The sequence below is a fragment of the Opisthocomus hoazin genome, chromosome 4, assembly GCF_030867145.1.
Source record: "Opisthocomus hoazin isolate bOpiHoa1 chromosome 4, bOpiHoa1.hap1, whole genome shotgun sequence".
NCBI classification, from domain to species: domain Eukaryota; kingdom Metazoa; phylum Chordata; class Aves; order Opisthocomiformes; family Opisthocomidae; genus Opisthocomus; species Opisthocomus hoazin.
In genome coordinates this window covers 93,517,509-93,529,876 of record NC_134417.1, presented here as the reverse complement: position 1 = coordinate 93,529,876, position 12,368 = coordinate 93,517,509, and the positions used below count along the sequence as shown (strand labels likewise).

Sequence of the window (12,368 nt, the reverse complement as noted above, 5' to 3'; positions counted from 1 at the left end):
AGCAATTCTTCAGACAGAAATTTTTAAAAGGCGATGGAGAGAAGAGAAGGAAACAAACATAAGGTTCAGTTTATGAAGGGTGTTTGGGAGGGAGTGAAGTGCCACACTTGTGTGGGAATGATGAGCTGCTTTCCAGACCAACGGTGACGAGAGGATGTTAGACACCTAGCAAAACCACTTAAAATCAGCAGTTGCAGGTAATTTGCACCAAGGATTCCTAAAATAATCAACCGAAGAGACTGTGAGCCTGCTGCGATTTGATTTAAATCTCTTCTGAATACTGGATAAATTCCAAAGGACTGGGAAAGTGCTAATAAAACACCACTTCTTAAAAATAAAGGCAAGAGGGGTAACTTGGGTGAAGCCAGTTCAACTGCTGTTGGTGCTGAGCAGAGTGATAAAAAGCCTGATTTGCGATTCTTGTAACTAAGAGTGAGAAAAAGGGAGCGTCATTTTTTGTGATTTAAATTTGATTTAGTGGAGGGTTGGTATTGCACAACGTGCTGGTTAAAAATTACAACTCTGAAAATGGGAAACCGATAGCTTAATAGCTGTCAGCGAGGAAGCGTCATCCGGCACAAGCGCTGCTTTTTGAGGCCTGTGCACTATTTCCATTAGTTGTTTGGAAATATGTATGAATTTTCTGCTGGCTTAATGACAGTTGACTCAAAGCCTGAAGGCCGGTGAGGTCTGAGCAGCGATCGTCGTCTGTGCGTTATCAAGTGTGAGCCCTTTCGAGCAAAAAGGGGTTGCAGCGTGCTCTGTACGCCTGTGTGAGGAAAATGCACCATTTATCCATAAAATGGGGCCATCTCCGGGAGACCAGCGGCGTTGGGAAGGATGCTGGGGCTTGGGTTGGGCTATCAGGTGAAGGATGGTGTCCCCTCCATGCTGCCCTGGTTCACGTGGTCCAGCGTGGAGACATCGTAAAAACTCAGGGAAGGGGCGGGGGAGGAAGAGAGAGCCACATCATAGAATCCCAGCATGGCAGGGGCTGGAAGGGACCTCTGGGGGTCACCCACCCAACCCCCTGCCGAAGCAGGGTCACCCACAGCAGGCTGCACAGCACCGCGGCCAGGCGGGGCTGGAATATCTCCAGAGAAGGAGACTCCCCAGCCCCTCTGGGCAGCCTGGGCCAGGGCTCCGTCACCCTCAGAGGGAAGAAGTTCTTCCTCGGGTTCAGCTGGAGCTTCCTCTGCTTCCGTTTGTGCCCGTTGCCCCTTGTCCTGTCGCTGGGCACCACTGGAAAGAGTCTGGCCCCGGCCTCCTGACCCCCACCCTGCAGATATTTCGAGGCATTTCCAAGGTCCCCTCTCAGCCTTCTCTTCTCCAGGCTGAACAAGCCCAGCTCCCTCAGCCTCTCCTCCTAGGAGAGATGCTCCAGTCCCCTCCTCATCCTCGTAGCCCTGCGCTGGGCTCTCTCCAGTAGCTCCTCATCTTTCTTGAAGTGGGGAGCCCAGCACTGGACACAGCACTGCAGATGGGGCCTCAGTGGGGCAGAGCAGAGGGGGAGGAGACCCTCCCTCGCCCTGCTGCCCACACTCCTCTGAATGCACCCCAGGAGACCATTGGCCTTCTGGGCAGCCAGGGCACGCTGCTGGCTCATGGTCACCCTGTCGTCCCCCAGCACTCCCAGGTCCACATTAATCTAGTGGTTTATCAGAAAGATCTGGGAAGTGTCCTCGATCGTAATGTGCAAGTGTTTGCACCCTTTCGAGGTGTCAGACACAAAATGCTCTTTGGAGATGAGCGATGGCAGGAACCAACAACTGGAAATAAGCCCAGCTCCCTCAGCCTTTCCTCCTAGGACAGATGCTCCAGTCCCTTCATCATCCTCGTAGCCCTTAGGCTCCTACCAGCAAGAAAAAAATGATGATAATGTGCTGAAGCCCAGGGGAAAATTTCATGTTCCCCAAAATGTTGCGTTCCCCAGAGCAGATGCTTCTCGCAGGTAGCCAAAACCTGCTCCGCGCACAGGGAAGCGCACGGTGGGTGGGAGAGGTTGCTTTACCCCGGGTGAAGTCTGCTGTTTTGTAATTTCCCATGCAAAGTGCGGCTGCGCGCCGGGAGAGGTGATGGAAATGCCTTCCGCGACCGCATTCCTCTCCGCTGATCATCGAGGTTCACCTCCTGCTTGGTGACGCGGGGAGTGGCAGAACGTGAAACCGGGCGCTTTCCCCAAAACGCTGGCGGAGCCTGAGGTTTTGCAATGGGAGCTCGATAAAATCCGGTTGTTCTGCAGCAGGCAAATCAAACTTCTGCCTGCCGGGACGGTGGGTCGTGGGTGGGGACGGGAGATGGGCTCATCTCCTAGCTGTGACCCCGAAGCCTTCCTCTTCACCACCCTCCTGCGATGTGTAGATGCTCAGCTGTGCTTAAAGGCTTTTTTTTACTGTGTTGCCACTGTCCCTCCCTGAACATTGAACTGTTGGATGTATTCATCTCTCTGCCTGGTGCTGGCTAGGAGAAAAGCAAATTAATGCAATTAATGCTGACCGAATAACAGGGTTTACATCCTGGGTTTGCAGGACTTGGGATCTAAACCTTGCAGACGTCACCCAGTTCCCCGTCTGTGTTCAGCTGGGAGCACAAGCTGGTAGCTGATCCCACGTGAAGCTTGCTATGGGCCTTGCAGCCGACACGCTTTGAACAACCTGATTTACACCTTGCGCGGGCAGCGGATGAACTCTTTTCATCTCAGACCTCTTTGTGAAGAGCGGGAGCCCGTGGAGAAGGCGTCTTCGTGTTGGTGGCTACGAGCCAAGGGCTGCCAGTTGCGAAATCTGCGAATTAAAATAGGTAGGAGACTAGAAGCGAGGAAGGTTTTTAATGTTGGGAGTTTGTTTTTGGAGTGTCCAGTTCTGGGCTCCCCAGTTCAAGAAAGATGAGGAGCTACTGGAGAGAGCCCAGCGCAGGGCTACGAGGATGAGGAGGGGACTGGAGCATCTCTCCTAGGAGGAGAGGCTGAGGGAGCTGGGCTTGTTCAGCCTGGAGAAGAGAAGGCTGTGAGGGGACCTTGGAAATGCCTCTAAATATCTGCAGGGTGGGGGTCAGGAGGCCGGGGCCAGACTCTTTGCAGTGGTGCCCAGCGACAGGACAAGGGGCAACGGGCACAAACTGAAGCCGAGGAAGCTCCAGCTGAAGCCGAGGAAGAACTTCTTCCCTGTGAGGGTGACGGAGCCCTGTCCCAGGCTGCCCAGAGGGGCTGGGGAGTCTCCTTCTCTGGAGATATTCCAGCCCCGCCTGGCCGTGGTGCTGTGCAGCCTGCTGTGGGTGACCCTGCTTGGGCAGGGGGTTGGGCTGGGTGACCCACAGAGGTCCCTTCCAACCCCCAACGTTCTGTGTCCAGTTCTGGGCTCCCCAGTTCAAGAAAGATGAAGAGCTACTGGAGAGAGCCCAGCGCAGGGCTACGAGGATGATGAGGGCACTGGAGCATCTGTCCTAGGAGGAGAGGCTGAGGGAGCTGGGCTTGTTCAGCCTGAAGAAGAGAAGGCTGCGAGGGGACCTTATAAATGCTTACAAATATCTGCAGGGTGGGTGTCAGGAGGATGGGAACAAGCTCTTTTCAGCGGTGCCCAGCGACAGGACAAGGGGCAATGGGCACAAACTGAAGCAGAGGAAGCTCCAGCTGAACCCGAGGAAGAACTTCTTCCCTCTGAGGGTGACGGAGCCCTGGCCCAGGCTGCCCAGAGGGGCTGGGGAGTCTCCTTCTCTGGAGATATTCCAGCCCCGCCTGGCCGCGGTGCTGTGCAGCCTGCTGTGGGTGACCCTGCTTCGGCAGGGGGTTGGGCTGGGGGATCTCCAGAGGTCCCTTCCAACCCCCAACGTTCTGTGATTCTGTGTCTCCTTCTGGAGACTGAAGGACGGGAATGACTTGGTTTGCGGGCGGTTGGTGAACGGCCTTGTAGGCTTGGGTGCGTGGCTCCAATCTTCTGACTTACAGCTAATAAGAAACTTGGAAACTTGGAAAGAGGAATCGCTGGAGAGAGAGTGGAGCGGCAGAGCGGTTATTTTTGGCTCCCTTCGTGGCGTTAAGTTTTGAAATGTGAGGAAACGAAGTTGAACCGAAAGGTGGTGAGAGTTGGATTGGTGCTGTGCGCCGGTGGGAAGGGACCACCGCCAAGCGAAGGGAGACGCACTCGAACGCTTGAAGGACGAGGTGGTAAAGAGGGCAGACGCTGTTTTGGGGAGGAATCCCTCCTTTCCTGAGTTCAGGAATGAAAGTTGTTACACAGCTGTTGAACAGAAGTGCTTGAAGAGATTGATGAAGGGGCAGCTCTTAAGGCCAACATTCGGAGCAACGGGGAGAACCCCAGGACATCGCTGCTGTGTCAGAGTCCCGAGGGATCGGATAAACCCAGGGTGGGCAGAGAAGAAAGAGGAGCGAGGTGGGGCAGCGGTGAAGCACGGAGCTGTGAGATAACTTGCGCGTTCGAGAGGCCATCTCTGTATCCGTAAACGATCGTGGTAATGGGATCTGCCTTCCTGCAGCCCTTTGCTCCCGGAGAGGCACAGCATCCTCGCCGCGGGCTCCCTATCTCGTGGTTTCAGGTTCTGCACCTGCAGGAGCGGCTGGAGAGGGAAGCTCCTCAGCGTTCGTCGCCTGCGCGGCTGCTTGTGCACAGGAGGAAGGAGATGTTGGTTGCAAACCCCCGTGGCTTCTCTTTGCAGAGTCATCTGCTTCGGTGCAGAAGAATAATATTCACTAAGCAGAGTATCAAGGGAACGTTATTTCCCCTCCTTTTTGTCTGCTTATTAACGGCTCTCTCCATACCACCATCTCTCAGCTGTCCCCAGGCAAGGCGACGTGAACAAGGAGGCTTCCCTCTGAGGGTGATGGAGCCCTGGCCCAGGCTGCCCAGGGAGGTTGTGGAGTCTCCTTCTCTGGAGATATTCAAGCCCCGCCTGGACAAGGTCCTGTGCAGCCTGCTGTGGGTGACCCTGCTTCGGCAGGAGGGTTGGACTGGGTGACCCACAGAGGTCCCTTCCAACCCCTACCATTCTGTGATTCTGTGATTCTGTATCTCAGCCGGGTTAATTTGCAGCGCTGACGGATGCGGCCGGAGCGGAGGAGCGCGCGCGCCGTCCTTCGGCAGCCGACGCCGTGCTTGCACGTGAGGACACAAGCGTCGTACGGCCTCGCACCCCTTTGTCGATACCCCAGGGGCTTCTGATGGGTGTTCCCTTCAGAATTTGGCTGTGCTATGAAGTGAAGCGCGTTGGTTTTGGATGTAATTTCAGGGCGTGCTCCGAGCAACTACCTGGAGAGCGCAGGGGATGCGGGCAAAGCTTGCTGTGGTGAAGCTTTTCTATCGCCGGCCGAAGCTATGGGCATGGCCAAGCAGTGGGGTGCGTCTCTGGTGCTCACAGAGGAGGAATGATCTCTAAGGGGATCTAACAGAATTTTTTTGTAGGCATAGCACCATGACTTTAGGAAATATCAGGGAATAAATTAAATTACAGAATCACAGAATCACAGAATCACAGAATAGTAGGGGTTGGAAGGGACCTCTGTGGGTCATCTAGTCCAACCCCCCCGCCGAAGCAGGGTCACCTACAGCAGGCTGCACAGGACCTTGTCCAGGCGGGTCTTGAATATCTCCAGAGAAGGAGACTCCACAACCTCCCTGGGCAGCCTGTTCCAGTGCTCCGTCACCCTCAGAGGGAAGAAGTTCTTCCTCATGTTCAGACGGAACTTCCTGTGCCTCAGTTTGTGCCCATTACCCCTTGTCCTGTCACTGGGCACCACTGAAAAGAGCTTGGCCCCATCCTCCTGACACCCACCCTTCAGATATTTGTAGGCATTTATAAGGTCCCCTCGCAGCCTTCTCTTCTTCAGGCTGAACAAGCCCAGTTCCCTCAACCTCTCCTCGTAGTGGAGATGCTCCAGTCCCCTCACCATCCTTGTAGCCCTCCGCTGGACTCTCTCCAGTAGCTCTTCATCCTTCTTGAACTGGGGAGCCCAGAACTGGACACAGTACTCCAGATGAGGCCTCACCAGGGCAGTGTAGAGGGGAAGGAGAACCTCCCTTGTCCTGCTGGCCACACTCTTCTTGATGCACCCCAGGATCCCATTGGCTTTCTTGGCAGCCAGGGCACACTGCTGGCTCATGGTTAACCTGTCGTCCACCAGGACACCCAGGTCCCTCTCCGCAGAGCTGCTCTCCAGCAGGTCCACCCCAAGCCTGTACTGGTGCATGAGGTTGTTCCTCCCCAGGTGCAGGACCCTGCACTTGCCCTTGTTGAACCTCATCAGGTTCCTCTCTGCCCAGCTCTCCAGCCTATCCAGGTCACGCTGAATGGCAGCACAGCCTTCTGGTGTATCTACCACACCTCCCAGTTTGGTGTCGTCAGCAAACTTGCTGAGGGTACATTCTAACTCTTCATCCAGGTCGTTGATTAAAATTAAAGCTGTGAGGGGGATCTAACAGGTCAAGCTGCTGCGAGCGCTGGATCAGTCTTTTCCTTTCCGTGCTGCTGTTGTGCACAGTCGGTCTCTGAGGCTGCAGGCACTTGAATTGCCACGTTCTGCCAGAGTAATTTAAAGTTGAGCTTTCTTAGACAGAAGGAAACCCCAGCGTTTTGGGTGAGGAAGCGTGGAAAGCAGAGGAGGGATCTTCTCCGAAGCCTGGCTGGCTGGGTGCCGCTGTGCACTGCTCCAGAGCAAAACGTTGAGAAGCCCGTTGAGTCGGCTGCAATTTATAGGTATTTAGAAACCCGGGACGGCTCCCTCCACCCAGCATCTAGACTAAGCCGCTGCTGTCTTCTAACTTTGCCTTTTTTCAGCTCGTGTGAAGCGGTTGAAGGCAGCACAGGAAGCCCTCGTGGTAAGCTGTGGGTTGGGACCGCGCGCGGGGAGAAGGCAGCGCAGCCTGGCTGGAAAGGCAAGCGAAAAGCTCGGCGATGGGAAGAGGAGCAGCGATCCTCCTCTGCTGCGCCCACCAAACATTGCCTTAGAAACCCCCCTTTTTTTGTGCTGGAGCCTGTGAGGAGCCGTCGCTTTGCAGAGCTGCGACCGTTCCCGAGGCTGCTGGAAGTTTGTGGCCTCCTCACCGCGTGTCGGCTCTGCCCTGTGGCCGGGGGTTTTTTCGTCACTCTGCTAATGAAACCAAAATCTTGTTTACAGACCGTTTTGCAAGCAGGGAACCAGCTTTAATTTCTCTTGCTGGCTGGTGGAGGGGGGAAGCGTGACTTCAGGCATCCATTTCAGACCTCGTTTGTGTTCCGCTTGCTCGCCGATCTGCCTGGTGGATCCTGATTAGCGGCGGATGATGGCAGGGAGCGTAATTTAGAAGGCATTCGTGTCGGCGGTGAGCAGGCTGGAAATGGTTGTGTGGAGTTATGCTGTCTCCTTGAACTGTGCTGCAATCCTCCTCATCCCGTGTTCCCCATTGCTGAAGTCCGAGAGGGACTGTAGCTCGTTCTTTCCAGCTTGGGACATCCCCAGGGAAGCTCCCGCACCCCTTCTCGCGTTGCCGAAGGGCAGTGTGCCTGCTCCGCGCCGTCCGAGAAGGTGCTACCAGGAGAGCTGTGGCGGAGAAAAAGCCTCTGGTTGAAGGCACCGCAGGACTTGGTGTGTGAAGTTGCATTTGCTGGGGGTGTGCTGGATTTTGCTACGAATACAGAATCACAGAATGAATCACAGAATGGTTGGCGTTGGAAGGGACCTCTGTGGGTCATCTAGTCCAACCCCCTGCCGAAGCAGGGTCACCCAGAGCAGGCCGTAGAGGACCTTGTCCAGGCGGGGCTTGAATATCTCCAGAGAAGGAGACTCCCCAGCCCCTCTGGGCAGCCTGGGCCAGGGCTCCGTCACCCTCAGAGGGAAGAAGTTCTTCCTCGGGTTCAGCTGGAGCTTCCTCTGCTTCAGTTTGTGCCCGTTGCCCCTTGTCCTGTCACTGGGCACCACTGGAAAGAGTCTGGCCCCGGCCTCCTGACCCCCACCCTGCAGATATTTCGAGGCATTTCCAAGGTCCCCTCTCAGCCTTCTCTTCTCCAGGCTGAACAAGCCCAGCTCCCTCAGCCTCTCCTCCTAGGAGAGATGCTCCAGGACTTTAGAAAGCATTCGGGCGGTAGCGGGGAATAAATCGGAATCGGGGATTTTGGGCAAGCTGTAGAAGAGCGGGAGGATTTCGATATCAAATTATTTCAGCGTATGGGGAAGAGAAAGATTTGCAGCGCTGCGGAGAGTGAAGGCTTGCGGTGGGAAGAGCAGCCACGGCTTGATGGGGATATTTTTGCAAAATACCTCTTTAGGATTTCTGAACCTGCTTATAACCCTCCCGGATAAAGCTCTAGCAAGAATGAGGGGAATGCAGGCTCTCTGGAGAGAGCCCAGCGCAGGGCTACGAGGATGGTGAGGGGACTGGAGCATCTCCCCTACGAGGAGAGGTTGAGGGAACTGGGCTTGTTCAGCCTGAAGAAGAGAAGGCTGCGAGGGGACCTTATAAATGCCTACAAATATCTGAAGGGTGGGTGTCAGGAGGATGGGGCCAAGCTCTTTTCAGTGGTGCCCAGCGACAGGACAAGGGGCAATGGGCACAAACTGAGGCACAGGAAGCTCCAGCTGAACCCGAGGAAGAACTTCTTCCCTCTGAGGGTGACGGAGCCCTGGCCCAGGCTGCCCAGGGAGGTTGTGAAGTCTCCTTCTCTGGAGATATTCAAGACCCGCTTGGACAAGGTCCTGTGCAGCCTGCTGTAGGAGACCCTGCTTCAGCAGGAGGGTTGGACTAGATGACCCACAGAGGTCCCTTCCAACCCCTACTATTCTGTGATTCTGTGATTCTGCGCGCGTGCGCTGGAAGTGTGAAGAGATGAAAGGAGTGCGAAAAGAGCGCAAGGAGGTGCTTCCCACAGCGTGAAATAGCGTGGACTGAAGGGTCTCTCAATATTTCCTCGCGCCGAGCTCTCGCCAGAAGGCTCCAGCGGGCTGCGTGTGCTCTGACCCAGCCAAGCTCACGGTCTTTGGCGAACGAGAAATGTCTGTGCAAGTATCACAGGGTTATGGACTTAAAAATAAAAAGAAACTGCAAACAGGGAGTTAAAACGGGATGAAATATTGGTTTTAGTAATGATTGCTGGTTTTTATTGTTTTCTTCCTAAAAAGACAGGAGCATTTTTCTTGCCCTTTGATCAGGAGCTGAACCTGAACAACTCCCATCGCTGATGAGCCGGAACCAGAACTGAGCTGTTTCCTGGCTCGCCTCCCTGTTTGCACAGAATCTTAATTTTTAACCCAGGTTGCAGAACAGAGATTTAAAGTTTGTACAGTCGAGATGCACGTGATAAGGAAGCTGTTGGCTAGGGAAACCTTTCTGGTCCTTTCAGAGATTAAGAATAGGTTTAGCTGGGAAATAATTTTGGTGTCGTGAAGCTGGCTGTTAAATATCCGAGCTCTCCAGTGAAGGTTTTAACAGAGCAAGCGACTAATCAAAGCAATTCCTGATCTGAAAGTGATGCTGGTCGTGTTCTGGTTGTGACCAATTTCTCCTTGCAGTTTTCCAAAGAGAGCCGTGAACCAGTTTCAGGGTTGAAAAAAGAGTTTGAACAGACCGACCTAGAGGGCTTCGTCTCTTTGAATTGGGTGGCGAGGACCGGTGGTGACCTTTGCAGTGCGGTGAAAGGACGTTTCACAGAATCACAGAATCACAGAATGTTGGGGGTTGGAAGTGATCTCTGGGGATCCCCCAGCCCAACCCCCTGCCGAAGCAGGGTCACCCACAGCAGGCTGCACAGCACCGCGGCCAGGCGGGTCTTGAATATCTCCAGAGAAGGAGACTCCACAACCTCCCTGGGCAGCCTGTTCCAGGGCTCCGTCACCCTCAGAGGGAAGAAGTTCTTCCTCATGTTCAGACGGAACTTCCTGTGCCTCAGTTTGTGCCCGTTGCCCCTTGTCCTGTCACTGGGCACCACTGAAAAGAGCTTGGCCCCATCCTCCTGACCCCCACCCTTCAGATATTTGTAGGCATTTATAAGGTCCCCTCTCAGCCTTCTCTTCTCCAGGCTGAACAAGCCCAGTTCCCTCAACCTCTCCTCGTAGGGGAGATGCTCCAGTCCCCTCACCATCCTTGTAGCCCTGCGCTGGACTCTCTCCAGTAGCTCTTCATCTTTCTTGAACTGGGGAGCCCAGAACTGGACACAGTACTCCAGATGAGGCCTCACCAGGGCAGTGTAGAGGGGAAGGAGAACCTCCCTCGTCCTGCTGGCCACACTCTTCTTGATGCACCCCAGGACCCCATTGGCTTTCTTGGCAGCCAGGGCACACTGCTGGCTCATGGTTAACCTGTCGTCCACCAGGACGCCCAGGTCCCTCTCTGCAGAGCTGCTCTCCAGCAGGTCCACCCCAACCTGTACTGGTGCATGAGGTTGTTCCTCCCCAGGTGCAGGACCCTGCATTTGCCCTTGTTGAACCTCATTAGGTTCCTCTCTGCCCAACTTTCCAGCCTATCCAGGTCTCGCTGGATGGCAGCACAGCCTTCTGGTGTATCTACCACACCTCCCAGTTTGGTGTCATCAGCAAACTTGCTGAGGGTACATTCTAACTCTTCATCCAGGTCATTGATGAAGAAGTTAAACAAGACTGGGCCCAGTACTGACCCCTGGGGGACACCACTGTGTTTGTGGCGACGCGACTCGTAGGCAGATATTACAAACGCGGTGCGTTCATCACCGGGTAGCTTGGGTAATGCTCCTCCTGGAACTGGCCACGCTCGAGGAAATAAAGACTTCATCTGGCGTCTGCCGGAGCTGCCGCGCTGAGCTTGTCGCTTGGAGGATGACGGGGGGGTTCGATCGGAAAAGCAACAGCTGCCAAGGAGGTCGGTGGTTGGCTTTGCTGTGATGATGTAGTCTGTGAAAGAAGGACAGATGAGTTAGTCACGGCGCATACTTTGTTCAGCAGTTGAATTAAATCAGTTAATCAGGGTGAGAACCAAACAACCCCCTTTCAAGCTCATTATTGCAAACATTCAATATCTGTGCCCGGCTGGAGAATAAATATAATTGGTAGCTTGGCTAATAAGCTGTCAGTGCCAGTGTCTGGATGATGCAAAGTGAGCCTCTGTACGATACTGCAGCACCATGTTAAGGAGAAATTTGTTTTATGTCGCTGCACGGTGTTGCTGGGGCTGGAAGGAGACCCTTTGTGGTGCTGATCGCTGTTTGATTTCTGCCGGCTTCTTTTGCAGCCTGTTAAAACGCCCAAAATAATGATTTAGGAGAGGGAAAAGGGACCCGTGCGAAGCCTGCAGACAGAATCACAGAATCACAGAATAGTAGGGGTTGGAAGGGACCTCTGTGGGTCACCCAGCCCAACCCCCCTGCCCAAGCAGGGTCACCCACAGCAGGCTGCACAGGACCTTGTCCAGGCGGGGCTGGAATATCTCCAGAGAAGGAGACTCCCCAGCCCCTCTGGGCAGCCTGGGCCAGGGCTCCGTCACCCTCAGAGGGAAGAAGTTCTTCCTCGGGTTCAGCTGGAGCTTCCTCAGCTTCAGTTTGTGCCCGTTGCCCCTTGTCCTGTCGCTGGGCACCACTGCAAAGAGTCTGGCCCCGGCCTCCTGACCCCCACCCTGCAGATATTTAGAGGCATTTCCAAGGTCCCCTCTCAGCCTTCTCTTCTCCAGGCTGAACAAGCCCAGCTCCCTCAGCCTCTCCTCCTAGGAGAGATGCTCCAGTCCCCTCCTCATCCTCGTAGCCCTGCACTGGACTCTCTCCAGTAGCTCCTCATCTTTCTTGAACTGGGGAGCCCAGCACTGGACACAGTAAAAGTTTCCTTGCCTGTTCCTACACTTGTTTATCGTGCAATCTGTACAATCAGAGTGCTAAAGGGAGAAAAAAGGAAGACAGGCTTAATTGAAAGGTGTCGTAATCTAAAAGTCATTCCAAACTGCTGGTTGCTGTTTGCCTTGTACCCCCCCCAGGGAGGGTTTCTGGGCTGCTGTTTGCTCTCCGGTGTTTCCAGAGAGGCCAGAGCCTGACAGATCAACTTCTCCTTCTTTCAGAACAAGGACGGCGGCGAGCGTGAGAACAAGCAGCCCAGAGAAGACGACGAAGAGGAGACCGTCAAGCACAAGTAATGATTTATTTATTTCCCACTTGTCTCTCCTGTATGTATTGTTCAGGTGCTGCTCTCGTGGTTGCTAATTAGGATCTTTCCTTGGCTGCTAATGTTCAATTTATTTGTTTTTTCCAGCGCGAATTTGATCTCGTGGTGTAAATGAGATGGGGGAATAAAGAGGAAGAGCCTGGGGCTGACTTGCAGCGTTTCTGGGTGGTGTTGGGAGCATTTAGGCTCCCTGGAACTCGACGGCCATTGCTGCCTCTCTATCCCCTGCACATGTGTCATTTGAAATGTGGAGTTTTTTGTTTTTTCT

General features: G+C 54.3%; 1 protein-coding gene across 1 annotated transcript in view; it reads left to right on the top strand.

Annotated features, from left to right (window-relative positions):
- CCDC12 (coiled-coil domain containing 12) overlaps positions 1-12,368 on the top strand; it is a 57,246-nt gene that overhangs the window by 25,410 nt on the left and 19,468 nt on the right. Inside the window, exon 2 of the mRNA XM_075419960.1 lies at positions 11,997-12,067. Coding sequence (XP_075276075.1) covers positions 11,997-12,067 — 71 coding nt within the window. The remainder of the gene's footprint in view (positions 1-11,996; positions 12,068-12,368) is intronic.